Source organism: Amphiprion ocellaris, chromosome 16 (genome assembly GCF_022539595.1).
Source record: "Amphiprion ocellaris isolate individual 3 ecotype Okinawa chromosome 16, ASM2253959v1, whole genome shotgun sequence".
In the NCBI taxonomy this organism is placed as follows: Eukaryota; Metazoa; Chordata; class Actinopteri; family Pomacentridae; genus Amphiprion; species Amphiprion ocellaris.
In genome coordinates, this window is record NC_072781.1 from 29,010,561 (window position 1) to 29,036,282 (window position 25,722).

Here is a 25,722-nt window from a genome sequence, read left to right on the forward strand (position 1 = left end):
TCTTGTGCTATGTATACGTCATCCCAGACAGAAATAAAACTGTTTGTTGGGAGGGTTTTTTTTTTGTATTTTGGGGATGTATTTTAGTGATAAAAATGTGTCTGTTTCTTCACTTTAAAAAGCCAAATAATTTAAAATTCAACTATTGCTCACATGTGACCAAAATAAATGACAACGGAAAAAAAATACAAATTTGTGCATTTTCAGTGCTTGTAGGTTTCTCCAAATTACGCAGCCAAAACATTATATAGCATTTCATCTTAATTTAGCTTTCAGATGTGAGTAAAATAAATTGTAAATGGGAAAAAACAAGACATTTGTACTTTCCTGCTGTTGTTTCTTTTTGTTTTCTAAATAATATTTTACATTACTTTATCACTGAGATGTGATTAACATTTATGCTAAAAAGAAAAAAAATCCTAATTTTTGTATCTTTCTGAGTGTATTTTGGTGCTGTGCTGATGTTCTGGTGCATGAATGTGTGTTTCTGTGTTTGTGACTCACTCCCTCTCTGTGACAGAGTCGTGACTGAGGGGGGATTTGATTTGGCAAAGACTGAATCTGTCACCGCAGCACACAGCCAGCAGTGATGCAGAGAAACTGAATGTTCAGACAAATATAATTCGCAGCTGCAGGTAGCAGAGGCAGAAACCAGAGAATGAAGGAGGCAGACTGGAGATAATAAAGCCGAATAAAGAGATGCTCTGCTGACAGCTCCACCTGCTGTTCAATGAGGCATTAACTGCTGTGCGACGCTGTAATGGAGCTCACACATGAAGTGAACATCAGAAAAAACAGATTTGCTCTTTTTAAGGTGCTGCTTCACAGGTCCCATGTGGTGAAAATCCACTTTTATTGTGTTTTAGAAGCTTTAAAATGTTTGTGATGAGCTTTTCCTCAACTAGTTATCCTCCCAGCTTCAGAGTTTTATTTCGTTTCCGACTGAAGAGCCAATAGCCATCCAGTTCTGTATAGCTCCTCCCCCTCACTGCTTCATGAACTAAAATTAAACAAAATGACTCAAAGCTTATCAAACAATAATTACAACGGGTCTAAAATGATTTACAATTAGTCCACACTGACTCAGACTTAGTCCAAAACAACAAAACCTGTCCAAATTGTCCAAAATGAGTTACAAATTACTCTTAAATTATTCTTAATGTGTCCAAACCTGTCCAGAATGACTCAGCATGTATCCAAAAGATTGTCCAGACTGACTTGGAAACTCTAAAATGTCTGAGCTGTGAGTAAAACTCACCAAATGTCCTGCTGTAAGAGTGAACACAAGAGTCTTCATGTGTTAAAATTTGAACAAAATTATTTGAGAATTGCCCAATTGACTCAATTTAAGTCTAAAGTTATTTAAAATACGTTTAAAATGACTCAAAACTAGTCCAAAATGACAAATACTTGTCCAAATTGTCTAAAATGAATTACAAATTAGTCTAAAATTACTTGAAAACTCCCTGCTGAGTCTTCATGTACTGAAACATGCACGAAATTACCTAAACATTAGTCGAAAATTATTCAAAATTTGTCCAAACATTGTCCAGATTGTCTTGAAAACTCTAAAATGTCTGAACTACAAACAAATTCACCAAATGCTCTGCTGTAAGAGTAAACACAAGAATCTTCATGCACTGCCAGCATCTGAGGAACTAAGATGTTGGTGGTGTTCGTGTTTTTTGTATTCCACCCTTTCTAAGCTACTATATGTATTAGTGTGGGAACAGGCCATATATGTTGCACAAACATGACTGTCATGACATGACATATCTTTAGTACGTTACCCTGTGGCTACTTCGTTTACTAGGATTTCTGAGAAAGCCACAATATAAAGCTATTAATAGACAATTCATTATAGACCCTCTAACAACAAAATTATTTTGAAAATTTAGATGTACATAACCTTTTCAAGCTACATTTAACTGAGAAAAATTTACTCATAACTAATAACCAATTATTTGAAATGTATCCAAAACAACACAAACCTGGTGTAAAAGACCATAAAATTTGCCCAAAATGAAAACAACTTGTCCAGAATCACTCAAAAACATGACATAAACTTGTCCTTAATGACCCAAACTTTGTCCAAAATGGCATAAAAGACTAGCTGTCAGTTTAAAAATTATATATGCATTCCCCCTGAAATCTTTGCCTGTGCCCTCCTAGGTCAACTGCTTTTCTCCGTGCTGTCAATCACAGATGCAGAGAGTTTTCTTCCTGAAGGAGGCGGGGTCAGCAGCAGCTCAGCTACATTTAAAGCTACCTTTTAGAACTAAAACTAGGAGTTACAATATAAGGAACTACTGAATTAAAGTAGTATTTTGGGCTAAAACATTGAAAGACACATTCTGGAAACATTTCTCATTAATGTGCTGAAAATGGTAAAATATAGGATCTTTAATAAAACAGAATTCATTATTGCACAGTACAAACCAGCAGCCAGGAATAAACACAAGCATCCCTTTATATGTTCCTCCTCTTCATCGACACATGCTACATCTGAAACAAGGAGGTAGCGGAGGAGGAGGTCGGACAAAAGTCAGCAAAAAGGAGGAGCATGAAGAGCATCCGTGGATCATTTGGAGTCTTGGTCCAATTCAGGATCTAGAGATAAAACAGCACAAACATGTTAATCATTTGTGTTGCTACTGAGCTGCAACATCATGAGATAAAAATACAGTTCAGAAGCTCCACATAGAACTGGATTATCAGACAAAGTACTAGCAAAGCACGACAGATGAAGCCTTATGTGAGTGTAATGTCAATAAACTGGTTTCTATCAGCATTCCTGCTGAAAAAACTGCACTGATTTAAAAGTGAGTTAATTAGTCAGATTCATTGTGGATTAGGTTTGCCTAAATTTGGTTCTGAACCCCAAAAATTTGCCAAAATTACACCATATACCAGAGTCACAGGATATGTTTTTTAAAATGCAAAGTTATTAGCGAACTCTCCCCTCTCATTCTCGCACCAGTGAAGGTGAACTGAGGGAAGCTGGTCAGGTCTCCTCCTCCATAAAGTCTCTGAAGCTTCGCTGTTTCCTCTGACAGGTGTTTTATGTAATCTGGCTCCGCCTCCAACAGTCGACCATTCAGCCTTAGAGACAAGAAAGATTAAAACAGAAAATGGCTGTCAGTCAGTTGAAGTCTCCTCCAAACTGCCCGTCAATATCAATTTCCGTCCAATTTTCAGTCAGTTTTCTACTAATGATGTTGGCATATTGCAGCTTTTACTTCTTCTTTCTACAGCTATATTATATGTAAGTGGATGGACCATGAGACAGATTGTTGTGCTAAATCACTTAAGGGTCAGAATTTTAAAACTGTGTCATCTATCAATAACTGCAATACTTCTAAATTAAACAGAAAGAATATATGAATAATTTAGGCCCCATAGTAGAAACTCAAAGCAACACAAGTGAATCCAGAGTCCACCTGTGACTTCCAATCTGCAAAACTTCTTGAACATGGTTCTAAAATGAGCTGTGAACAGCAGAACTTTCTATGGACTGTGTCCATCTATGTCCACATCATGGCTCCACATGGAAAAAAATTATCTAAGGAAACGAAAAATCTCACTGTGATTCTTTAGAAAGATGGAAAAGGATCCATGAAGATCAGTGAGCAACTAAAATCAGTGAACCACAGTGTCAGCATGAATCAGGAGGTATAGAAGAAACCATAGTACTACTAATCAGAGCTCCTAAAATGATTCCATGGACAGTGAACTACTTTCACAATCCAGCTGTGGAAAAACAGACAGCAGCTGCTTCAGACTTCAACAATCAGGGTTATCAATGGAAATCAGAGTTAGTGTGAAGCTCAGACAGCGTGAAGGACATTTCAGAACATCAACCTCTATGGACGCAGGACAAGAACAAAGCCTGGTTGCTGCTCAGAACTCAACTTCCTGATGAAAGTTTGCTAAAGAACATGAAAAGAAGCTCGATGAATGTTGGAGAACATTCTTTGGTCAGATGAAGGTAAATTAGTTGGGCTCAGATGGAGTCCAGCATGTTTGGTGTGACCCTGACCAGGACTACCAGAGTGGATGCATAGTCCTGACAGTGAAGCACAGAGGTGGGAGAGTGATGATATGGGAATCCTTTTTTTTTCCCATCCCTACCTGTGAAGATTTTTGTATTCTCTGATCTTCTCCAAGAAGAGTCTCTGAACTGGATCCAAATCTGAAAAACAGGAGGGAAGTTAGGAAGCTAGAAAAGAAAACTGTTTTAGTTCTAAAAAAGCCAATAATAACTGCTAGAACTGGCAGTGGCACAACTGTCTGATATGAATTTAATTGTCTGATTTTTAAATCAGCATGTGGCTGTGGTGGTTACCTGTGTGCATTGACACATCTTCTTCTTTCCCTGTAGCTTCCTCCTCGTCCTGTTCCAGCTGCACCTCTGTCAGAACAGGAGGAGCTGGACTATTATCTGTTTCTGCAGCCTCTGCATCCACGGCAACTGCTGTAAAAACCCAGAAACAGGAAAGTTGAAAGTCTGCAACAGCTGTCACCACTTCTGAAGTTTTTATTCAACCCTCTGAACCCCAAATCTGTCTAGAGGTTTGAAAAGCATGTTTTATTTTTATTTTCTTATAAAAATAACCAACTATTTCACAATTTATCAGAGCCAAAACTGTAAAAAGTGAAATTTCCCAATTGCCTTGAACCACTCATCTTTGATTTTAACATTAAAGCATGTAAACATATTCTAGTAGACCCCAAAACTAAAACTAAAAACCTGTAAATGTGCACAATATGGGCTCTTTAAACACAAGTGTAAACACACAGAAAAACAATTTTTGTTTTGTTTTTGTTTTTTTTTGTCTATAGGGGCACATAATTGTTGAATCACTATGAATTGCACACTGTTGCCATGGTAAGAGTTAAACAAAAAATGTTAGTCCAAGAATTTAAGACCTTTTTTGTGGAAAACCATAATGAGCATTTTAGGGTGACAGAGGTGATGCTCTCCAAAGTTCAAACAACCACCTAGCAAGAGGTCTAAAACTCACAAATGAACAAATTTCCAGTTCTTTAATCTGCACACAATCATAAATGTAAAAAGAGAATTTGACATCTTATATGGAGGTAAATGCTAGACAATTTGGTGAACAAATTTCTTCTTGTGCACAGATAAGTCACTGACAAACAGGTTGATATAGGCATAGTTTCAAACTCTGGTATTCATGCTAAGCTAAGCTAACTGCCTCTGGCCTCTAGATCGTGGGGCTAGATTGTGAATAAATGTACTTCATAAAATATTGGAGTGACTTTAAAGTGTAAGTTGTATCTGCTATCTTCTCCTTCTTGCTTCTCCTAATATTTCTTCCCCACTCACCGAAGTCAAACTTACCATCCAAAATGTTCGCTGTGACAACCTCTGGACTGGTTCGTTGACCAGTTTCACCCGTTGTGTGCTGAGGAACAGCAAACAGCAGCTCTTCCATCAGTGCATCTGTCTGCAGATCTTCAGTTTCAGCTTCAGGCAAAGACAGAGGTTCAAGGTTTAGAGCCTCAGTTACCTCTTTAAATACTGTTCCCTCATTTACTTTCATCTTCTCCTCTCCGGCAAGGATTTCAGCTTCTTTTTCCAGATAACCTGTGGTTTCACTCAGAGATTCGCTACCAAGTGTTCCTAACGAGGCCTCAACTTCTGCCAAAGTCACAGACTCGAGAGACATGGCTTCCAAAACATTCAGTGACTCTTTATCTGATTCATGACCCATCATTTCATTTTGTGGTCTCACTTCCTGTAGAGGAGCTTCAGTCCACTGCTTTGGTCCCTGCTCAGAACCAAACATGGCCTCCATCAACATGGCTGTCTCAGCTTCTATTGCCTCTGAGGCTTCAGAGATAGAATTCCCTCTGAACAATTCAGCCTCTTTTTCATCCTCTAAAATTGCAACATCATCTGCTGTAATCATCACTTCCATTTTTTCCTCTTCAGCAAGAATTTCAGCTTCTTTCTCCAGATAACCCATGGTTTCACTCAGAGATTCGCTTCCCAGTGTTCCCAACGAGGCCTCAACTTCCGCCAAAGTCACGGACTCAAGAGACATGGCTTCTAAAACATTCAATGACTCTTTATCTGATTCATGACCCATTGTTTCATCCCGTGGTCCCACTTCCTGGAGGGGAGCTTCAGTCGACTGCTTTGGTCCCTGCTCAGAACCAAACATGGCCTCCATCAACATGGCTGTCTCAGCTTGTATTGCATCTGTGGCTTCAGAGATAGAATCCACTGTTGACAATTCAGTTTGTGTTTCTAAAATAGCAACATCTTCTGCTCTCACCTTTATTTCCAACTTCTCCTCTTCAGCAAGAATTTCAGCTTCTTTCTCCAGATAACCTGTGGTTTCACTCAGAGATTCGCTACCTAGAGTTCCTAATGAGGCCTCAACTTCCGCCAAAGTCACGGACTCGAGAGACATTGCTTCCAAAACAGTCAATGACTCTTTATCTGATTCATGACCCATCATTTCATCCTGTGGTCTCACTTCCTGGAAGGAAGCTTCAGTCGACTGCTTTGGTCCCTGCTCAGAACCAAACATGGCCTCCATCAAGAACGTCTCTGCTTCTATTGCCTCTGAGGCTTCAGAGATAGAACTCTCTGTTAACAATTCAGCCTCTGTTTCCAGAAGGTCAGCATCCTCTGCTGTCATCTTCACTTCCATTTTTTCCTCCCTAGCAAGAATTTCAGCTTCTTTCTCCAGATAACCCATGGTTTCACTCAGAGATTCACTTCCTAGAGTTCCCAACGAGGCCTCAACTTCCGCCAAAGTCACGGACTCGAGAGACATGGCTTCCAAAACATTCAGTGACTCTTTATCTGCTTCCTGACCCATTGTTTCATCCCATGGTCTCACTTCCTGGAGAGAAGCTTCAGTCGACTGCTTTGGTCCCCGTTCAGAACCAAACATGGTCTCCATCAACATAGCTGCCTCGGCTTCTATTGCATCTGTGACTTCAGAGATAGAATCCATTGTTGACAATTCACTTGTTTGTTTCAAAAATGGCAACAACATCTGCTTTGTCGTGTTCACTTCCATCTTTTCCGTCTCCAGCAGAATTCTCAGCTTCTTTCTCCAGATAACCTGTGGTTTCAGTCAGAGTCTCACTCTCCAGATTCCTAACGAGGGCCTCAACTTCAGCCAAAGTCACAGATTCGAGAGACATTGCTTCCAAACATTTGTCGACTCTGTCTCTCACCTCCTGAACTATAGTTTCATGGCTGTGACCCCAGTTGGAGGGGAGCTCAGTCGACCGGTTTGGTCCCTGCTCAGAACCAAACATGGCCTCCATCATTCAGCTGTTTCTGCTTCTATTGCATCGGTGGCTTCAGGGAGATAGAAATCCACTGTTGACAATTCAGCCTCTGTTTCAAAAATGGCAACATCTTCTGCTGCGTCTTCACTTCTATCTTCTCCACTTTTGCTAAATCATCGGCTTCTTTCTCAAGCGTTGTCACATGTTTCCTGCAGAACTTCACTTTCAAGACGTCTGAGTTCCTCTTCCACTTCTGATAATAGTCACCGACTCCAACGTCAGGACTTACAACTTTGTCGTTTCCTGGCGATCTGCGGAGTCGACTGGTGATTCTATTGTAGTTTCTTTTAAAGTTGTTCTTCGTGGCATCAACTAGTACTGAATCTGCAGGTTGGCTTCTTGAGCTACCTTGTATCTACTGTAGCTTCTATTGCAAGAGCACTGATCCTTCTACAACAGGAGATCTAGGTTTGTGGTTCTTCCACCAAAGGAAGGTTGGACTCTACTGGTGATTCTACTGCAGTTTCTCTTAGGGTTCTTTCATAGACACTCTTGAGTTTGCACCTACTCTTGGTTCTACTGGACTTTCCAGAACAGAAGTTCTAATTTCTAGTACAATCTACAGCTGCTGGTGATTCTGTAATAGTTTCTATTAAAGGTTCTACTCTGGTAGCATGTACAAAGTCAACAATTCCTGAGTCTTTGGTGCTGGTTTGCAGTTCCTGAGCTGGGACTATGTACTGTGACATCTATTGAAAGTTTGACTGGACCCCTCATCAACAGAAGTTCTAGTTTCTAGTCCTTCTACAGTAGATAGGCTGGACTCTACTGGTAGAACTGTAGCATGTTTTCTACTGTTTTGTCTAATGTCTGACTTTCTGCTGCAGGTTCTTCTGATCCTAATGATGCAGTAGAAGAAGCTGAGGTTGCATAAACAGTCCACACGGGAAAGACCCTCAGCAACAGAAGCCTGAACCACATTAAGATTAGGCTGTGGACATGATTCAGAGGAAAACAAAGTCTTTGGGTTCACTGCAGATTTTGGCTGAGGGAACAGCTCTGCAATGTTGAATGTAGTCTTGTTGGGAACAGCTTGTTTGAAACTAGAAGGAGATGGGAAGACGGATGGTCCTGGCTTTGACGATGGAGGAACATTTGAGGTGGAATCCCTCATGGAGGTTGTATGAGGTTTGGTCGATGTGGAAGAAATTTTGGCATGTTGAGCTGGAGGAAAAAGACAAAATATAATTAAATAAAACCACTGATTACAGACATGGTACAAATATCCAAAACAAATCAGCCTTTGAGGGACTCAGTTAAATTAATCCTCTGAACCCCAAAACCTGTCATTGGGTTCCAAAGGCATGTTCTTTACAAACAAATATCACAGCCAGAAACTCTAAAAACAGGCAGAATCATAGGATATTAAACTTCCCCACAGTCATTAAAAGGTGATATTTCATCTAAACCACTTTATTCTACATTTAAAATATCACGAAAAATGAACGACTTCTTGTTTTCCATTGAGGTCAAAGAGAAGTATTTGGACGGAATTTTTTTGACTTTTCAACTTCAAACCAGTGTTTTTCTATAAAGATTTCAAACAACCAGGCTGCAGGTTTCGGTCACCTGCTCAGTTGTTTCACAAGAATAATCATGGAAATCTGTAGAAGCTGCTCAGAATAGAGAAATCCTGAATGCACTGACCGGTAGCAGCAGCAGGAGGCGCTGTGCCCGGCCTCGTCTGGGAGAAGAGTGTCTCCAGGAGTTTGGCGATGTCAATGGGAGGCTGAGGTTTGGCTTTTTCTGCCGACAAAAAGACGACAAAATGAAGACACAGAAACATACAAAATCTGTCGTTTTACATTCACGTGCAAATATTTAAGTCGGCAAAATTGGAAAATTTCAGGCTGATTTTACTTAAAATGAAGTTGCTGCAAAGCTCATTTGGAAAAAATTTAATATTTAAGTAAATCTAATTCATATGAACTGAATTAAATTCTGTGTTACAAATTGCAGTTATTCATTCCTTCATTCAAGACTTAAGGTAAAAACTCAACAAAACTCCAACATCTGCAGCACGATTCATGTCTGGATGATTTTCGTTGCAGATCAGATTCTCTTTTTGTAAACTGTTTAAGTCAAAATAAATACACCATGACTTTGTTGTGTTTGACTCACTGATGTGAGTCCTGCGAGGCTGTTTTCTGTCTGAAGGTTTGGAGCTGAACAAAGCGCTCTGAGGCTTCCAGACGACTCGACACAACTCTCTGTGGAGACACTGAACAGACACAATACAGATTAGATTTTAATTTTATGAATTTATATAAGGCAAAATAATGTCAGTTTTTAAATCTACACTCTTTAACCAAAAAAACACCCATTATGTTGAATATATATATACACACACACACACACACACACACACACACACACACACACACACACACACACACACAAAAGATTATTAATATTGCTACTATTGCTATTGTTATTAACAATACTTTACCTGCATTTTTAAGTTCATACTTTCTACTTTCACTTCAGTGGGATTTGTCATGCAGGACTTTTATTTTTATGGTGTTTTTACTTTGCTGCGTTGGTGCTTTTACTCAATATTGATTACTGATTATGAAATAAATTCATTGGACTGTTTAAGTCAAATCCGATTTAACTAATAGTTCTAATTTACAGCTGTAGAGTTTGTTTTTTTAATTACGGCAACAGCCTGAAAAGAGTTATTTAAACGCAGAAAACCCGATTAATGTTCACGTTAAATAATAATAATATCTGTACTCACTCTGACACAGACTAATGCTCGTCCTCTGAGCAGAGCTGAAGCCATGATGGTCGAAAATAAAGAAATCTGAGCAGAGAATCTGACTTTCTGTGTTTGGTGAAGAAACTGAGGAATGTTGAGTAGCTCAGAGAAAGAACTAAATGTCCTGACAGAGTTTGTCCTCCAGCAGCTGCAGCAGAAACACTCTTCTTCTTCTTCTTCTTCCTCCTCCTCTTCTTCTTCTTCTTCTCTCTCTGCTCTCTATCAGTCTGCTAACATGCTGCAGCTTCTTCTTTCTGTTTGTTTTTGTAGCATTTAAACTGCATGAAGCTTAAATCCTCTAAACGCGCTAACATGTCACATTAGCAACGGGATGGAGGTGCTTCCGGTGAGATTATCAAAATAAAAGCTCGACTTTCTAAAGTCTCATCAAGTTTTAGGAATCCATTCAGTGATCAAAATTCCTTTACGGTTGCTGATTTAACCCTGAAAAACTCAAGTTTAATTTACACAGTTTGACGGTGATTCATGCATTACATTAACTTAAAGCTTCTTGGACATCTCTAGTTGTTTATAACATATAATATGTAAATTTCTCAAGTCAAATTCCTCCTGGGTAAAAAAACTGCCTGGCAATTAAACTGATTCTGACTCAGATCAGATGTTTAGAAGTCCCCGCCTCTTTTTATACTCTCTGCAGCTCGAGCACATCCAGTTTAAACGAAGATTTTCCATCATCCACACCTTAGAAAAGACTTGTAGGTTTTGTTTAAAGGAAACTTCTGTACTCTCCAGATATCCCATGCTACGTCCACCAGCTGTACTCCACATGCCTCAGAAATAATTATTAACATGGTGTTACTGTCCAGTCTGTAACCAGCTGCTGTATACTGGAATAAAATCAAAGATTCAGTCACTTAAAAACATCAACAAAGTGATTTTATGTGTTCCATCCTTCTATGTTTTACATGTTTTTGTATTTTTAAATGTTTATAAATCGTTGTATTTCTAGATTATTTCCAGATATAGTTAAAAAAAATATCATTCAAAGTGAACTCAGTGAACTTAAAACTCAGTTCTATTTTACTTTGACAGCAGGACTCCAGGCTTCCTCTGGATAATTGTTGATTCTGGTTGCAGCCTGTTTATGGACACCGCCCCCCAATATTCTCAGAGCTGTTTAAAGGCTGGCTGTTTAAAGCCATGTGTCTCTGCAGGATTCGCATTTCACTGAAATCTGAGCCTGTTTAAAAAAGTCTGCTGTCAAATCTGAAAAATCTGTTAAACCTGCTGTTAGAAATTCACCTTTCCTTGCTCTTCTTGTGGCAGTTAAAGACACTGAGAGACAGGAGAAGACAAAGTTTGTAGATGTGTGATAGGAGCAACAATAATATAAAGGAAAAGAAAAGAAAAGAATAAGATAAAAACTACAATGTAAAAAAAAAAAAGCCATGAAAAAATGTTCAAAAAAGGGAATACTTTAGTGTTCAAAAACTGTAATAAAAACAGTGATAATGACGATAAATATAAAAATAGCTACAAATAAATATTTGGAAATAATAGTTTTTTTTCCTGATTTAAATACCCTTTAAATACTGGACTTGACATTATTGACAGTTTTGGCCTGTTGGCGTCTTTTTTTTTCTTTTTTCATTTTTACAGCTAACATGTCAATATTTATCTGTGATTTTACTAGACATCATCTGTAATTTAACAAATAGGACAAATCTGTAAAATTATGTTTTAAGTAAAGCTTAAAAACATACTTTTTAAAAAACTCTTCATAAGTCACTAGACAGACAGACAGACAGATAGATAGAAAGATAATGCTTTACATATGATTTAAATACTAATAAAAATAGTAAACAATTTGTAATTTTATGGCAAAATATTCCAAAAGGATGGGTTACTATTAGTGATGTCAGTTTACTCGACACAGTGCCGAGCTTTAGAAGTGAAAGTGTTCCAAGACAGTGTTTCGATAGATACATACACATAGATTCACACATACTCAACACACATTCATTCATAGAAACACACTAGACACATAGTAGAATGGGTTATAGATAGGTACATAGAGAGAGTTGTCTGAGTGGTTGAAAGAGTGAGTTGTGAGAGTGCAAGGTGTGTTTGTGAGGAGTGAGTGAAGTAGTGAGGGAGGGATATGGAGGAGCAGCCAGCACCCAAAACAGCACACTCTTATGCATGGGAACACTTTGATCTCATTAACCCCAAGAAGGTCAAGTGTCTCATCTGTTCTGTTAAAACTGGTAATTTTCAGCAGTATAGTTGGAGTTCAGATAAACTTCCACCTCCTGAGTTGATGCACATATATGAATTAACACATTACTGCAATAATAATGAATATATATTTGGCTAAAACCAAACGTACTGAAGAAACAGGCAGCAGCTTTGTTATTGGTCCAACTGAAGTTTATTCTGAACATTGAAAGACAACAACGTACATCATGTTCTACAGTGATAATTAACAGCAGGCTGTCGGTCGCCTCATATATTAACTCTCAGATAACAGCAGTATTATACACAACCTGGAAGGTAACAGTAAGAACGGCTTCAGACTCATCGCTAGTTTCAGGAGGAGGAGGAGGAGGAGGAGGAGGAGGAGGGAGGTAACACACCTTCGTCATCAGTCTACAGAAACACAACCATTCGTTCACTGCTGGCGCCTCGCTGACGTCTGATTGGACAGTGGCTGGTCGCTAAGGTAACTGTTGTCTAAGGTAATTCAGTACGTTACTGGAACCGTGCGTTAAATTAAAACGCTAACTAGAGTTTTACTAACTGGCCAAAGCTAACTAGCTAACTACAAGCTCTCCGAAGGAACCGAAATGCTCTCTGAATACTGCGGCGGCCATTTTGAAATGTCAGGTGGGTGGAGTTTACCTGGAAGACTGAAGCTGCTTTTAAATAACTCGAAGCTATGCCTCCAACACGGAACCAATTATAACTAAAATTACAGATCTGAGCAATAAAACCTTTAGATAGAATGTTTCATAGTCAAGTAATTAGTCATTTAAGGCTAATTCCTACAACTCAATATAGTTTGTTGGTTGAACATAATTAAATTAGAAGTTGTCATAACTAAAAGAAGTTAATGCAAACTGTTCATTTTCTGTAGTTTACCCTAAACATTACATCTACAGTTTGCACTTTTTGTTCTGTGGTTGCGTTTTGCCCACCGACGTGATGCAAATTAGCTGCTACCTTTATTTTTCTGAACTGGGTAAATGTGGATTCATCTGTTTGATCTTGTACTACTGAGACTTTACACCTGCATTTAACTTCATCATTATTGTTTTTAAGCTTTAAAACATTGTCATAACTGTGTATATTCCAAAATTTCAACATATATCTATAATAAAATGGTTAATTTTATGACAAAGCAACAACAAAACTGAAAGTATTAAGATGCTGAATTGTAGTCAAATACTGAGGAAATATTTGAAGTCATAGTTTGTTGGGCATTAAATTAAAGAACTCTTTGGAACAATATTGGCAGCGTTACCTACTAAATGCAAGTTGAAGGGGCTGGTTTTGTATTTTAAATCAGGATACTGTCTGACACTAATGCCAAAGTCCTGAAGAGCTTAAATGTTAAAAAAAAAAAAAAGTTTCTCTATTTTATTTAGGAACATGTATGATAATTTTTTTCTTAAGTTTGGGGGTAAAAATGTCATAATATTGATAATAATGACAATAAAGAGGTCAAAATGGAAGCCCAAAGCCCATAAAATGGTTCTTTGGAGAACTTTTCTGAGGAGTTCCTTGAGTAACCTGCTATAGTCCCTCAAGGAGTCAATTTAACTCAAATCATTGGATTATTTAACCCTAAAATGATCCTTAAAGTTTAGGGAGTTGAGTCAAGTATTCACTCCAGATGGACAAACTCGTTCCCGTTTCTGGCGTTTTCATGTTTATGGTAAGAAAAACAAAACAAAAAACCCCACATCCCTGTTCTTTAGCCGTCTGCTTCGTCTTCCAGGTAAACTTTCCTACTTCGATTTTCAAAATGGCCGCCGAGTCACTTTAGTCGCTTCCTTCTCGGCTTCAGTGTCTGTTTCAAAGTGCTGGGAGTGCCGATGACGGTAAAGTTACTTCTAATCGGAGCCTCCTCGTGGGTTAAAGAGCAGAAATGTTCTAAAAACACCGTTCCTACAAAGTACGTCGAAGCAGCGCTGAGTCTGTTCGAGGCCCAAATCCAGCGTCGAGCCTCGACTTCGTTCGACATCCGAGTCCAGATGTGGAATCAACAGAATAAGAAAAGTTAAGACATTCTTCTTTACAGTACCTCAGTTTAAATCATTATCACCAGCATTATTACTCCAGCTGCATGTGGAAGAAACTCGTCTGTCGTTCACCAAAACACTCTGCGGTAAAATCTCTATTATTTCAGCTCGTTAGCATCGTTAGCATTTCTCATTAAACCTGTACATATTAGCACTTTTCTGAGATAGTGAGGCGAGTGTTCGATGAAAACAGACGTTCACAAGCAGAACCTCAGAGCTGAGAGTCCAAGGAGTCGACCGTAAGACTTAAAAAATAAAATAAAACCTAGACTGAACCGTGAATTCGTTAGCCGTCCATCTCAACACTCGTACCGTCATTCACAGCAGCTTCACACTCACACAGGTTTGGGTTTGCTCGGATAAAGAAGGAGTTCTGGGATTGTCACCGGAGAGGAAACAGTAAAGACCGAGACTGGACTCAGTACTGAGGAAGCTGGACCGGACGGGAGGAGAAACTGGTCCTGGATTCTCATCATGACTGCTCTGGTACCATTTCTCACTACGAAACCACGAAACAGCAACATTTTTAAGACCAGAAAGTCTGAATTTAAGACTTTGTGTTGTGTTTAAGACGTTCATGATGCGAGTTTAACCCTCTGAACCCCAAAACCCGCCGGCGGGTTTAAGAGACGTGTTGATTTTATCAGACAGAAGCTCTAAAAACACAAAGAAGGGTTGATTTTCAGCTTTCCGACAGTCCTTGAACTGCTCATCTGTGAAAACTTAACTTTATTCTACGGGTCTTATTTAAAAAATCGCCAAAAATAAACCGCTTGATCTAATCAGATTCTACAAAAAACAAAAAATTCTGCGCTTCTCACTGCGATCAGGAAGCTATTAGTGACTCAGCTGTAATCAAGAGTCACCTAATAAAAATTCACAGAGTTTTCAGCTGAACTGCAGGCTGTGTTTACACAGAGCAGACAAGTATGGAAACAAATCGAAAATCTATAGCATGTAGATTTACCATTTTTTCCATTATTGCTAACACTTGTAGATATATGGAAAAATGTTGGACAGATTGATTCCATTTTTTAAAAATTGTATAACAGAAAATCAAATAAATGATATTTTCGTTATTTCTTTTTTTTTAGGATTGAGTTCTCTCTCTTCCGTCATGGATGTTCTGTTTCTGTAGAGCTGCAGGCCTTTAGGTTGCATTGAAAAATGAACCAAAGTGAAGAAAAATGCAACAGGATTAAAAAAAAAAAAAAAAGAAACTTCTTGGAGTTCAGAGGGTTAAGAGAACCTTCAGATGCTGTTCTGGATTTAGATTTACAGGATATTTATCTCAGAAAACTGATATGTATTTTAAAATTAGGACGATTCCAGTCGTGATCCCTTCCGTGTCTAATGATTTTTAATAAATGCTACAGTAATGTGAAATATCAACTCACCTCTATGAAAATATTCATCGTATGAATTTTGCACGTCTTCCTTTAAACGTACAAAAGCTATTGTAAACAAAAAAATTAATAGGAGGCTCTGATTGATTTCCATAAATATGGACACTAAGGAGGTTTTTATTGCCTCGAGACACCAGCTGCCTGTTTCTGATCTGATAAATGTTCTCTTTTTTTGTTGTTTTAACTTCAAAAGACATAAACTCTTCCTTAGTCGACTCTGCTGCCATAAATAAACTGATAAATGAGAGAATCCAGACCAGTCTGTCCTCCCAGTCCAGTCTAATCCAGCCAACTGTCACATCTCTTAGTTCCAGTCCGGTCCAGTCGGCTCGGGTTCTACGGTTCTTCAAACAGCTGCAGGTCCAGCCGGACGACGATCTCTCCAGTGGGAACCTCATGGAGCAGCAGCCGCTTTGTGATTGGTCCTTTAGAGCCCTGGTCCTTCTTTATTTCGGCCAATCGGATCTCCGTCCTGCCCAGGAAGTCTAGAGGGGAGAGAAGGAAGTTAAAAATAAAAACCATCCTGGGAAAAGCACTGATTAATATGTGTATTTATTATAGATATATATCACTTAATCATGGTATATGTCATTTTTTATTTGTATATTTTGCGTCATGCCTCTTTTATACTTCACCACAGTTAAAAATAGGAACGTATGACATCTGTACATTCTTGTCACATTCTGCTGTGATGTAAATTCAATTTAAACATCCCATACTGAGCTATTTTTCAGCAGATTAATCAAAGTTTTACATGTTTCCAGAAAGTGTTTTTCAGTTTTTCAGCTCAAAACACCACAAAGATGGTTCATTTCACCATGACTGTATAACTTCTGGTTTTAGTTCTGATCTGTAGCTTGAAATGAGGCTGAGCTCCTGTTGGCCCCGCCCCCTTCAGGAAGAAGACTCTCTTTGCGTCTCTGATTGACAACTCAGTGCAAAACAGTTGATGAAACTGCTTTATTCAGAGTTTGTCTGTATTAAAATGCCGTTGGGGCTTTAACCGTCACCACAAATGTATGCTAACTAAAAATAGCAACGTGCAACATCCGTACGTTCTCGTCACATTCTGCCGTCTTGTAAATTCAATTTAAACGTCCCAGATTGAGCCCCTTTTCAGCAGTTTGTCTGTATTTTGGGGGTTAAAAAGAAGTAACCATGTTTATATCTTAACAGCTTTTTGTTCATTCTTTAAACGCAAAACACAATAAAGCCTTTAAAGTAAATATATACTGTAAGTTGTCATGAACTATGTTCATGTGATAAAGATCTGAAAATGCAGTGGGACGTTATAAACATAAATACACTCTTGTACATACGACATTTTGCATTTTCTATTTTTCTTATTGTTTATTTATCTGGATTTATTGTGGTGGGAGCTGTACTCTTTCTGCTGTATCAACCAAATTTCCCCTCTGGGATCAATAAAGGATTTCTATTCTATTCTATTCTATTCTATTCTATTCTATTCTATTCTATTTGGGTCTTAATTAACTGACATCGATTTAAAACAACTCATAAACAACGATGTCTTGTTTTGATAAACGTCTGCTGCTGCTCGCATCTCTGCTAGGACTAAGACGAGGACGTACAGACTGAGAAATGAGAAGATGGGAGAGTATTTGTAGAGAGAAAATGGAAAATGAAGCCATTTCAACCACCGACCGTCGGGTGAGAACTGATCTCGTTCAAACACAGTGACACAGAGGACGTCCTGTTCCAGGTCCTTAATAAAAAACTGACAGTTGGAGTTCCACTTGGGATTCAATGTGTCCTGAAAAGACAGAAAACAGAAGATATCAGACACAGACTGAAGCTAGAAATGATGAAAACCTCATGCTGCAACACAGATGTTGATGCTCACTAAACAGAGTCATCAAGCTCATTGATAAGAACAACAACATAAAAAAAACACCAAAAATTCCCTCCAAAAATCTTCACTTCAAACTTATGTCTGTGTTTTAAAATATGTTTAGGTGATTATTAGACTATGTAGGACATGTATTTGTTTTGAATTTAATGAACTAATGAATTATTTCCAATTATGGATCATAGGCTTTGTTTGTTTGTTTGCATATGAACCCTTATTGTTGTTGACATTCTGAGGATACATGCAGAAATTGTGCTCCCAAAGTTGTAATATTAAAGAATTTTCCTGTCCATAAAAACTGAAAACATTAAAATTGTGCTCCTGCAAACAACAAAAAATGATCTTTTCTATATGTGGCCTTTACGAGGTTTAAAAAATTTCAATTAATGGTTGAATTGGACGGCAAATCAGGAGGTATTTATTAGTTCTTACTGTAAAATGAATTAAATATTCTTGATAACTTGCATTCAACACCTTTCATAATAAGAATAACAACAAAGCTACTACTATTTATTATTAGTTTGTTTATACAACAACTGTCCAAAATAGAGCAACAAGGTATAACACAAAAAGTCAATAAATCATTAGAGAAAATGATAAAACTTTATACAAAGACAAGAAAACATCAGAAAAGACATCAAATATTACAGAAATGCACATGGGCTGCCAAAATAGAAAAATACTGCCAAATGCATCACCATGTATTATTGTATAATATTATTGTGGACAAAAAAGGAAAAATGACAATAATAAACCACAAAAAATAGATGTTTTTTTTTTTTTAAAGTTCTTGTAATAATAATCAGTAATTCTAGATATAAATGCAGTAGCTGTGATTTACTTGCCTGTAGTGTTTTTGTGATATGGCACTGGGAACCCATGGTCACCTCACAGTACGGGTTACTTTTACCTGGAAACACACAGAAATAAGCAGTTTTTAGTTTAAAATCAAAACTCTGAAATGTAACTCTGAATGTTTTCAGTGTAGAAAATGACTACACACGATTAAATAAACTAGAGTTTGATATAAGGACTGTCCGTACCATGGGAACGACAGGGTTTGAGCTCGATTCCTTCCACAATGTTGACCATCAGCCTCCCGATACCTGTAGCCCTCTGAGAACGAACTGAAACGCAGAGAAACAAATTTTAGACTCTGTTCTGGTAATTTAATGGCATCTGAACACATCGGCTTCACCTCTGAATGTGTACAAAGTCAGATCGAGTAACGTTTCACTTTCAACGTGGCAGTTAAGGTGGTTTAGGGAAAATGTTTCATGTTTGATGTTTCAACCGGCATGGAGACAGGAAGGACCAGGATCTAACAGAAGCTTGTTTTAAAGTTTGTAAAGTCATAGATAGATTATCATCACATGGAAGTAAATCATAAATAAAGTGTTATTTGGACACTTTGCTGAGCTGCTGTTAGTTAAGATTTAGTCTTTTGTTATTTAACGATTGTGTGCGTCTAAAAAGGGCAAAAGTAGCCGTTATTTTACACTTTTATGATCTGTGTCAGTAAAACAGAGGACAGATACCTAAATAAGCCTTCTCCCTCTTCTTCTTTTCCGTCTCAATGAAGAGCTCTGAAGCTGCTTTAATTTTCTGAACCCAAGCCGTCCTGCAAGAAAAGGCAACGAGACAATTTAATGCAAAACATCAAACTGTTCGGACTAAAAGGTCGTAATGTAGAGAGAGCTGTTTACAAAAGTGGACACAATTTTTTGATCAAACCTTGGATTTGAGATTTTCTGTAAGTAAACCGTGTCTCTGATTTATTGATGTATTAGAGAGTAAAACATCATCTTGACTAAATCTTTACAGTATTCTTTTGAAAGCTTATGATCATTTAAGTTTTCTAAAGAACTTGAGGAAACTCAACAACTACAGCATCTGTAAAAAAGTATTCTACTACCTGTAGAAGTTTTCCCCTTTTATTGCTTTGCCTCCCCAGGTCACCCAGGAGCCACAGTTCCCCCAGTGGCCCAAGATCCGCCAGCAACCTCAGGTGCTTATGATCCCCCAGCAATCTCAGCTCCCCCAGGTCCCCCACCAACTCAAGCTGCCCAGAGTCCCCCACCAACCCAAGTTGTCAAAGGTCCCCCAGCAACCCAAGTTGCCAAAGGTCCCCCACCAACCCAAGTTGTAAAAGGTCCCCCAGCAACCCAAGTTGTCAAAGGTCCCCCAGCAACCCAAGTTGTCAAAGGTCCCCCACCAACCCAAGTTGCCCAAGGTCCTCCAGCAACCTAAGGTCCCCTAGCAAAACAAGGTCCCCCACCAACCCAAGTTGCCAAAGATCCCCCAGCAAAACAAGGTCCCCCACCAACATCAGGGGCCCAAGTACCGGCTCCAGTGACCTCAGATGGTCCACTATCCAATCAAGAAGCCAGGCTACCAGCCCAAGATGCTACACAAGAAGCCCCATTAGACCAGTCACTAACCTCAGCAGTTTCACATAACATTAAATATTGGTCAATTTAATTTGGCCGTTTTGGACAAGAATTTACAAAAAAGATTCTTTCATGTCAAAGTGAAAACAAATTTCTACAATGCGGTATCCAGATGTGCGGACCAATCTACACAAGCTTAAAGCTGTAACTGAACCATTAACTGTTCTTACTTTGTAGAAATCTGTTTTCACTTTGACACGAAGGAGTCTTTTTTTGGTAAATTCTTGCCAAAAAAGCCAAATTAAATTGACCAATATTCAATGTTAAAAAGCAAAAAAGGGTGAAAATGTCCAGAAAAAATACTTTTTATTTGCACTAAAGTCTCAAAAAACTTTGTGAATTCCTCTCAGACTAGATGATCAGGAGCCCTAAAGGTGAGAGTTTCCTCTAACTTGGACATTTGAAACTTTAAGGCTCTTCTAATTCATAGGATTGATTTATGACTGGTGAACTTTGAATAATAAGGGCCAAAACCACAAAACAAAATTGGTAATAATATCTACAATCCATCCATGTTTGAGGTGTTTGTTACCTTTCATTGATGCTCTCAGCTCTGAGTGTATAAACTCTGTCTATATGAGAAATGTGGAACAAAGGTTCGTCTCCTGACGGGTCCGTCGGCAGCTTCACTAACACTTCATTCAGGAAGATCGGCTGGAAGAGACAACAAACCTCAGTTATTAGGAGTCGAACACGTACTGCTACTACCACTACTGCAGCTCAAATCTGTTCAAACTAAACAGTTTTTCTTATTAAACACAGTGATTCACCAACATCAGGTGTCAAAACATCAAATGAAAGATGTTGAAAGATGTTTTTTAACACTAAAGTAAACAGTAAATCATTTTTTTTTCTTTAGAATAACACCAAAATGACACCATTAATCAGCCACAAAATCTAAAAACTGAAAAGACATGGATGGATTTTGAAGTGCCTGATTTTTCATGAACTACTCATCATCTTCAGGAAATGGAGCCAAACCCCCATCTTAAAAATCAAGGTATTTTGTCAAAATCCCTTTATTCTACATGTTACATTAAAAAAAAATCCAAAAATAAACAGTGGTCTCTATCAAGATTCTGCAAAAATCCAAAAATTCTGCACTCCTTTATGCAGCTGAGAAGCCATCAGTGACTCATGTCATGTGGAAAAATTCTGGAAATATTTGGATGAAATACAGTCAGTAGCTAAATATCTAAAGTGTGCAGAGCTACTATTTTCCTTCCAGCATTAGAACACCATGTTTAGTCCAGGTTTTTCACTTTTTCCAAATAAAACAGCCAAAAAACTCAACTTTTTTTCATGATTTACGGCATTCTAGCTGCATCATTTGAGCCAAATATGATTATTATAGCTCACAATGAGGCAAATATTCAACTTTTACCATAAATTTTAGTCACTTCTGAATCTTGTTTCAAAATACAGTCTCTCTGTAATAAGAAATGTCAGCACCATGTGCACAGTTTGCTATTTATCTTATAAAACTAGTCTTCTTTTGTCGGCACAGATGACATTTTTTAGTTCTCTCTCCTTCTTTATGGTTGGGCTGTTTCCTTAAAGGTGCAAAACTTTATATTTGCTGTGAAAATTAGTAAAAATGAAACAGGTGAGAAAAAAAACACCCAGAAACTGCACAGTTTAGAGGGTTAAAGAAAAATTGCAGGTTTTTTATCAGCATGAAAACTCGACATGTTTTCTGGCACAGATAAGATAAAAAAGCAAAAAAATCAACCAATCCTGCATCAGTATTTTGATTATAGCGCCTTCTTACCGTCTTGTACATACGATACTGCAGGTGTGTTTTAGAGGAGAAGACTTTATCTGAACCTGATGAGCCCAAAGGTTTGGTCACCTGAGACAGGAAGAGACATTTATTCAGATAAAACTCATATATAAACACAGACATAATCAGGTAAATCAGGTAGAATCAGTCAGAACAACCAGAAGCTTTGATTAAATCTGGTATAAAATATAAATACACAACAGTCCCATCACAGACAAATGAACTCAAACACATCAGTCAACTGACACAGTTCTGTTTTTCCACAACGAATCTACAAGAAAACATATCTTACTCATATTTAAGGGTTCAAAGAGTCGCACTAAGAGTTTTAAAACTTTATTTAAAAGAAAGAAAATGAGCAAAGAACATTAGAGCAGCACCGGAAAGAAAGATGTAGCTGCAAAAAGAGTCGATTTAATGGAAATATTTCAGCTGCAGAAAGCATGAAGTTGAACTAAAACCATTAGCTAAATCTCACCTACTCTGGTTAAACCCTTGGAGATGCAGAAACCACGGATTGGCTTTAACCGAGGCTTTATAACAACAACAACAACAACACATCTGTAACTAACCTGAGTCAGCAGCAGGAAGTCATTGAACAGGAATCCGTAGAGCTCTTTGCTGCTTTTAGCTTTGAACAGTTTCCCGCTGTGGAGGAACTTCCTGGGACCCAAACAGTTGGTGACCGAGTTAAACACCAGTTGCTGCAGGACGGAAAATGAAAGATTGCTTTATATTTTTAGCTCGAGATCATTAGAGATCTTATTTATGCTGCAGATGGGATCAGTCGGACATGAAGAAGCAAATCATGGCGTCAAATTGTTGCTTTTCCAGTCAGATTTAAGTTAAAACATTATCATCATTTAACCACCCAGACAACCAAACAGATGTCATTTTAACGTGTTTTTTAGGTTTAAAAGTTTGTTTCTTTGTGTATTTTCTCCAGTTTTACCTCTGACAGTCCTTCACACTGAACATGAGCCTGAATCCACTCCAGTCGATCAGAGTTTTCTTTCTCTCGGACGCCTTCGTTCACCTGAAAACACACAATCACACAATAAATAAAAACCTGTTTTTACGGGACGTTTTATATGTTGTCGTGTGTTTTCATGTGTTTTAGTGTTTTGTGTTTGTCTATGTGTCTGTGCATTTTTTGTGTTTCCGTGAGTTTTCTTGATTTTTGTGAGTTTTTGTGTGTTTTCATGTGTTTTTGTGTTTTTCTATGTGTTTTCGTGTGTTTTTGTGTATTTTCATGCATTTTTAAGTATTTACATGAGCTTTCGTGTGTTTTCGTGTTTTCATCTACTTTCGTCTATTTTTCATGTGTTTTCGGGAGTTGTGTTTTTGTGTGTTTTTATGTATTTTCATGTGTTTTTGTGTATTTTCGTGTGTCTTCATGTATTGCTATGTGTTTTTATTGTTACCTGTGAGCAGAGTTCCTCAGCTTTCTCCAGAGCAGCTTTCAGATGACTGTGATCTGGATGAGACTCTGGAGTGTTTTCTAAGATCTGAAGCAGACAGATCGATCAGAAAAACAGACAGGAAGTAGACCAACGTCTGACAGTTCAGGTGATGTTTGTGTAATAGTACGAACATTTTTGATGATCAGAGGGTATCGGGTGACTCTCTGCATGGGTTTGAGCAGGAAACTGGACAGAGGCATCCCCTTACACCTGGGATCCATGGCTAACCTCTACAACACAGAAAACATGTTCATTTAATACTTGCTATACTTTTAATTTTTATTTTCACATATTTTTACTAAACGTTATAGTGAAAAGTACAACCTGTTTGACTGAATTTTTGACATTTTTAAAAAAAATTTGTGTGTTTCTGCATTCGGAACAGCAAAAAATCTAACTCTCAGCTATAAAAGTTTGACTTAAAGCTGCATATTTGACTATTACACCGGTTTGCACCATTCTATTCCATTATAATACAGTAATGATGACTACTTTGGAAAGATTAACCATGACTGCTTGGGTAATCGCTGTGAAATTAGTTGTAAAAAGACAGACAAAAGTTAATTCCATACAAAAAAGTTCAGCTCAAAGTACTTTTTCATGGAAAAAACAAGAGAAATAACAGCTAAAAATACACAAATACAATATCAGATTCACTGTCAGGACGGTTTTCTACCTTGAGGAAATCTTTGATCTCGGGGTTGTCGTCGGTTTTCTGTTGGATCAGCGTCGCTCCGTTCAGTTGACACGAACAGAACCTGAACACAGAAATAAATCACAGAGCTAAAGAAGATGAAATCTGTAGTAATATTTAAATGTGTGGTCGGACAGACGGCGGACAGAACCTGATGTACGGCTGCATGTGAGGAAGCTGGTTGGTCAGAATGTCGCCGATCATCTTCACAGGCATCCGATCACCCGACATCTTCTTCCTCACCCTCAGAGCTCTGCAGGGAAACAAAACTGGTCATTACATCGCTGGAAATTCTCTGTAGAAGGCATTATTTTTTTTGGCTCTTACAGATGTTTCACTTCCTATAAAGGTATATAAAATAAAGATCTAGAACTCCAAACCAGTCAGTTGGAACTGAAGAAGACGCTTGGATGAAGGTGAAACGTCTTCAAGAACCAAAAACCAATTCCAGTTGGGTTCTTCCGAAGCACTTAACAGTCTAAAAACATAAATATTTTATAGTTTCTAGATGTAGAAGATACACAACACACCTTGGTGTGATTTCTATAAAGGTCCCATATTGTTACACTTCTCATCAAATTATCTGATGTCTCACATGTTTCCGGAATGTATCAATGTTCAATTTTAAATCTCAAAACACCACAAACCCTCAGTGGAGAGGCTTTGGTTTAAAAATGTCCGAATTTAGTGCAATATGTTGTATTTTGTAGGGGTGAATGATTGCATGTGCAGTTCAATGAAGTACAGTGACAATGACCTTCAAAATTCTGTTGGAACGTGGAAAATTCAAGGTTCAGATGTCATTAGTTTGTGAAATTACACAAAAAAAATGGAGCTATTTATAGGAGTAGTTAGACATTTTGGGAATACATGTATTTATTTTCTTACCAAGTGAGTGAGAAGATCAAGACCACTCTCATATCTGTATGCTAACCAAGCTAGCTGCAGCCCATTTAAATACATTAAATACTTCCAGACTTGATGCTAAGCTAAGCTAACTGCGTCTTGAGGGTGAATTTCTCCCCGAAATGTCAGACTTTAACTAGAATGTTTCATTTCTTCATGACTGTATAACTTCCAGTTCTGCTTTAAACAGGCTGTTTTAGCGTCTGCAGCTTTCTATGTAGCTGAGCTGCTGCTGCTGGCCACGCCCCCTTCAGGAAGAAGACTCTCTCTGCTTGAAGCAAAACAGTTGACCACACAGCAGCTGAATGAGTTTGAGTTCTTCGTATTCTCGCAGCTTTGGTTTGTGGTTTGCGAGGTGCTGCGTGTGTTCGGCGTCTTTACTTGAGGAGTTTGATGTTGCACATGATGAGCTCCTTCCAGTTGACGAAGATCATGGCCACTTCCTTCTCCGTCAGCAGCTCACACTCCAGCAGAGGCTTGTGGAAGATCTAAACACAAAGACACGAAGGAAAGTCATTATGAGAAAGTTCTGTTGGGTGTTCAAACAGATGCTATGAATCTGTCAAGAAGTTACGTGACGATCGGCGTTGGTTTGTCTGTTTACAACATTACTCAAGAAGGGACTAATAGATTTGGTTGAAATTTTCAGGGAAGGTCAGAAATGACGCAACGAACAAATGATTAGATCTTGGCAGTGATGTGGCTTACAGTCTGGATACATGAATTTGTTAAGGATTTCTGTATCGTTGCCAGATAGCAGCACAGCGTCACTGTAACCATGACAAC

The 25,722-nt window shown here is 38.2% G+C and overlaps 3 protein-coding genes across 11 annotated transcripts in view; all 3 read right to left on the reverse strand.

Moving 5' to 3' along the window:
• Nucleotides 1–2,385: 2,385 nt before the first annotated feature.
• On the reverse strand, nt 2,386–7,004 carry LOC129350768 (uncharacterized). The gene is made up of 5 exons (XM_055018288.1): nt 5,366–7,004; nt 4,346–4,474; nt 4,132–4,192; nt 2,978–3,102; nt 2,386–2,610 (listed from the first exon to the last, which is right to left on the reverse strand). Exons 1-5 carry the CDS (start codon nt 6,993–6,995, stop codon nt 2,582–2,584), a joined length of 1,974 nt encoding a protein of 657 aa, XP_054874263.1. The 5' UTR covers nt 6,996–7,004; the 3' UTR covers nt 2,386–2,581.
• A 1-nt stretch (nt 7,005) lies between these two features.
• On the reverse strand, nt 7,006–10,431 carry LOC129350847 (uncharacterized). The gene is made up of 5 exons (XM_055018789.1): nt 10,079–10,431; nt 9,460–9,559; nt 8,986–9,084; nt 8,224–8,502; nt 7,006–7,157 (listed from the first exon to the last, which is right to left on the reverse strand). The coding sequence occupies exons 1-5, from the start codon at nt 10,121–10,123 to the stop codon at nt 7,006–7,008; spliced, it is 675 nt and encodes a 224-aa protein (XP_054874764.1). The 5' UTR covers nt 10,124–10,431.
• Nucleotides 10,432–12,468: 2,037 nt separating this feature from the next.
• The window catches only part of itsn1 (intersectin 1 (SH3 domain protein)), a 62,016-nt gene continuing 48,762 nt past the window's right edge, over nt 12,469–25,722 (reverse strand). For 5 of the 9 annotated variants that reach the window (XM_055018470.1, XM_055018467.1, XM_055018468.1 and 2 more), the window contains 13 exons: nt 25,318–25,424; nt 24,182–24,283; nt 24,013–24,094; nt 23,468–23,566; nt 23,298–23,381; nt 22,826–22,909; nt 22,446–22,577; nt 21,862–21,942; nt 20,623–20,744; nt 19,179–19,261; nt 18,684–18,767; nt 18,486–18,550; nt 16,112–17,544 (listed from right to left, as the gene is read on the reverse strand). In XM_055018470.1, coding sequence (XP_054874445.1) covers nt 17,257–17,544; nt 18,486–18,550; nt 18,684–18,767; nt 19,179–19,261; nt 20,623–20,744; nt 21,862–21,942; nt 22,446–22,577; nt 22,826–22,909; nt 23,298–23,381; nt 23,468–23,566; nt 24,013–24,094; nt 24,182–24,283; nt 25,318–25,424 — 1,413 coding nt within the window. In that variant the 3' untranslated portion in view covers nt 16,112–17,256. Of the gene's footprint in view, nt 17,545–18,485; nt 18,551–18,683; nt 18,768–19,178; nt 19,262–20,622; nt 20,745–21,861; nt 21,943–22,445; nt 22,578–22,825; nt 22,910–23,297; nt 23,382–23,467; nt 23,567–24,012; nt 24,095–24,181; nt 24,284–25,317; nt 25,425–25,722 lie in introns of all 9 variants that reach the window. The other 4 variants (XM_035955661.2, XM_035955659.2, XM_035955664.2 and 1 more) reach the window with 1 other exon arrangement.

Coding starts and splice junctions, on each gene's coding strand:
- LOC129350768 (XM_055018288.1), bottom strand. CDS start 6,995: ATGGATTCTATCTCTGAAGTCACAGATGCAATAGAAGCCGAGGCAGCT. Junction 4,193..4,345: donor AGATGTGTCAATGCACACAG/GTAACCACCACA, acceptor CCTGTTTTTCAG/ATTTGGATCCAGTTCAGAGA. Junction 2,611..2,977: donor CCCTCAGTTCACCTTCACTG/GTGCGAGAATGA, acceptor TTTTATCTCTAG/ATCCTGAATTGGACCAAGAC.
- LOC129350847 (XM_055018789.1), bottom strand. CDS start 10,123: ATGGCTTCAGCTCTGCTCAGAGGACGAGCATTAGTCTGTGTCAGA. Junction 9,085..9,459: donor GCCTCGCAGGACTCACATCA/GTGAGTCAAACA, acceptor TTTTGTCGGCAG/AAAAAGCCAAACCTCAGCCT. Junction 7,158..8,223: donor TGTTGCTGAGGGTCTTTCCC/GTGTGGACTGTT, acceptor CTTTGGCTGAAG/TTGAGGCCCTCGTTAGGAAT.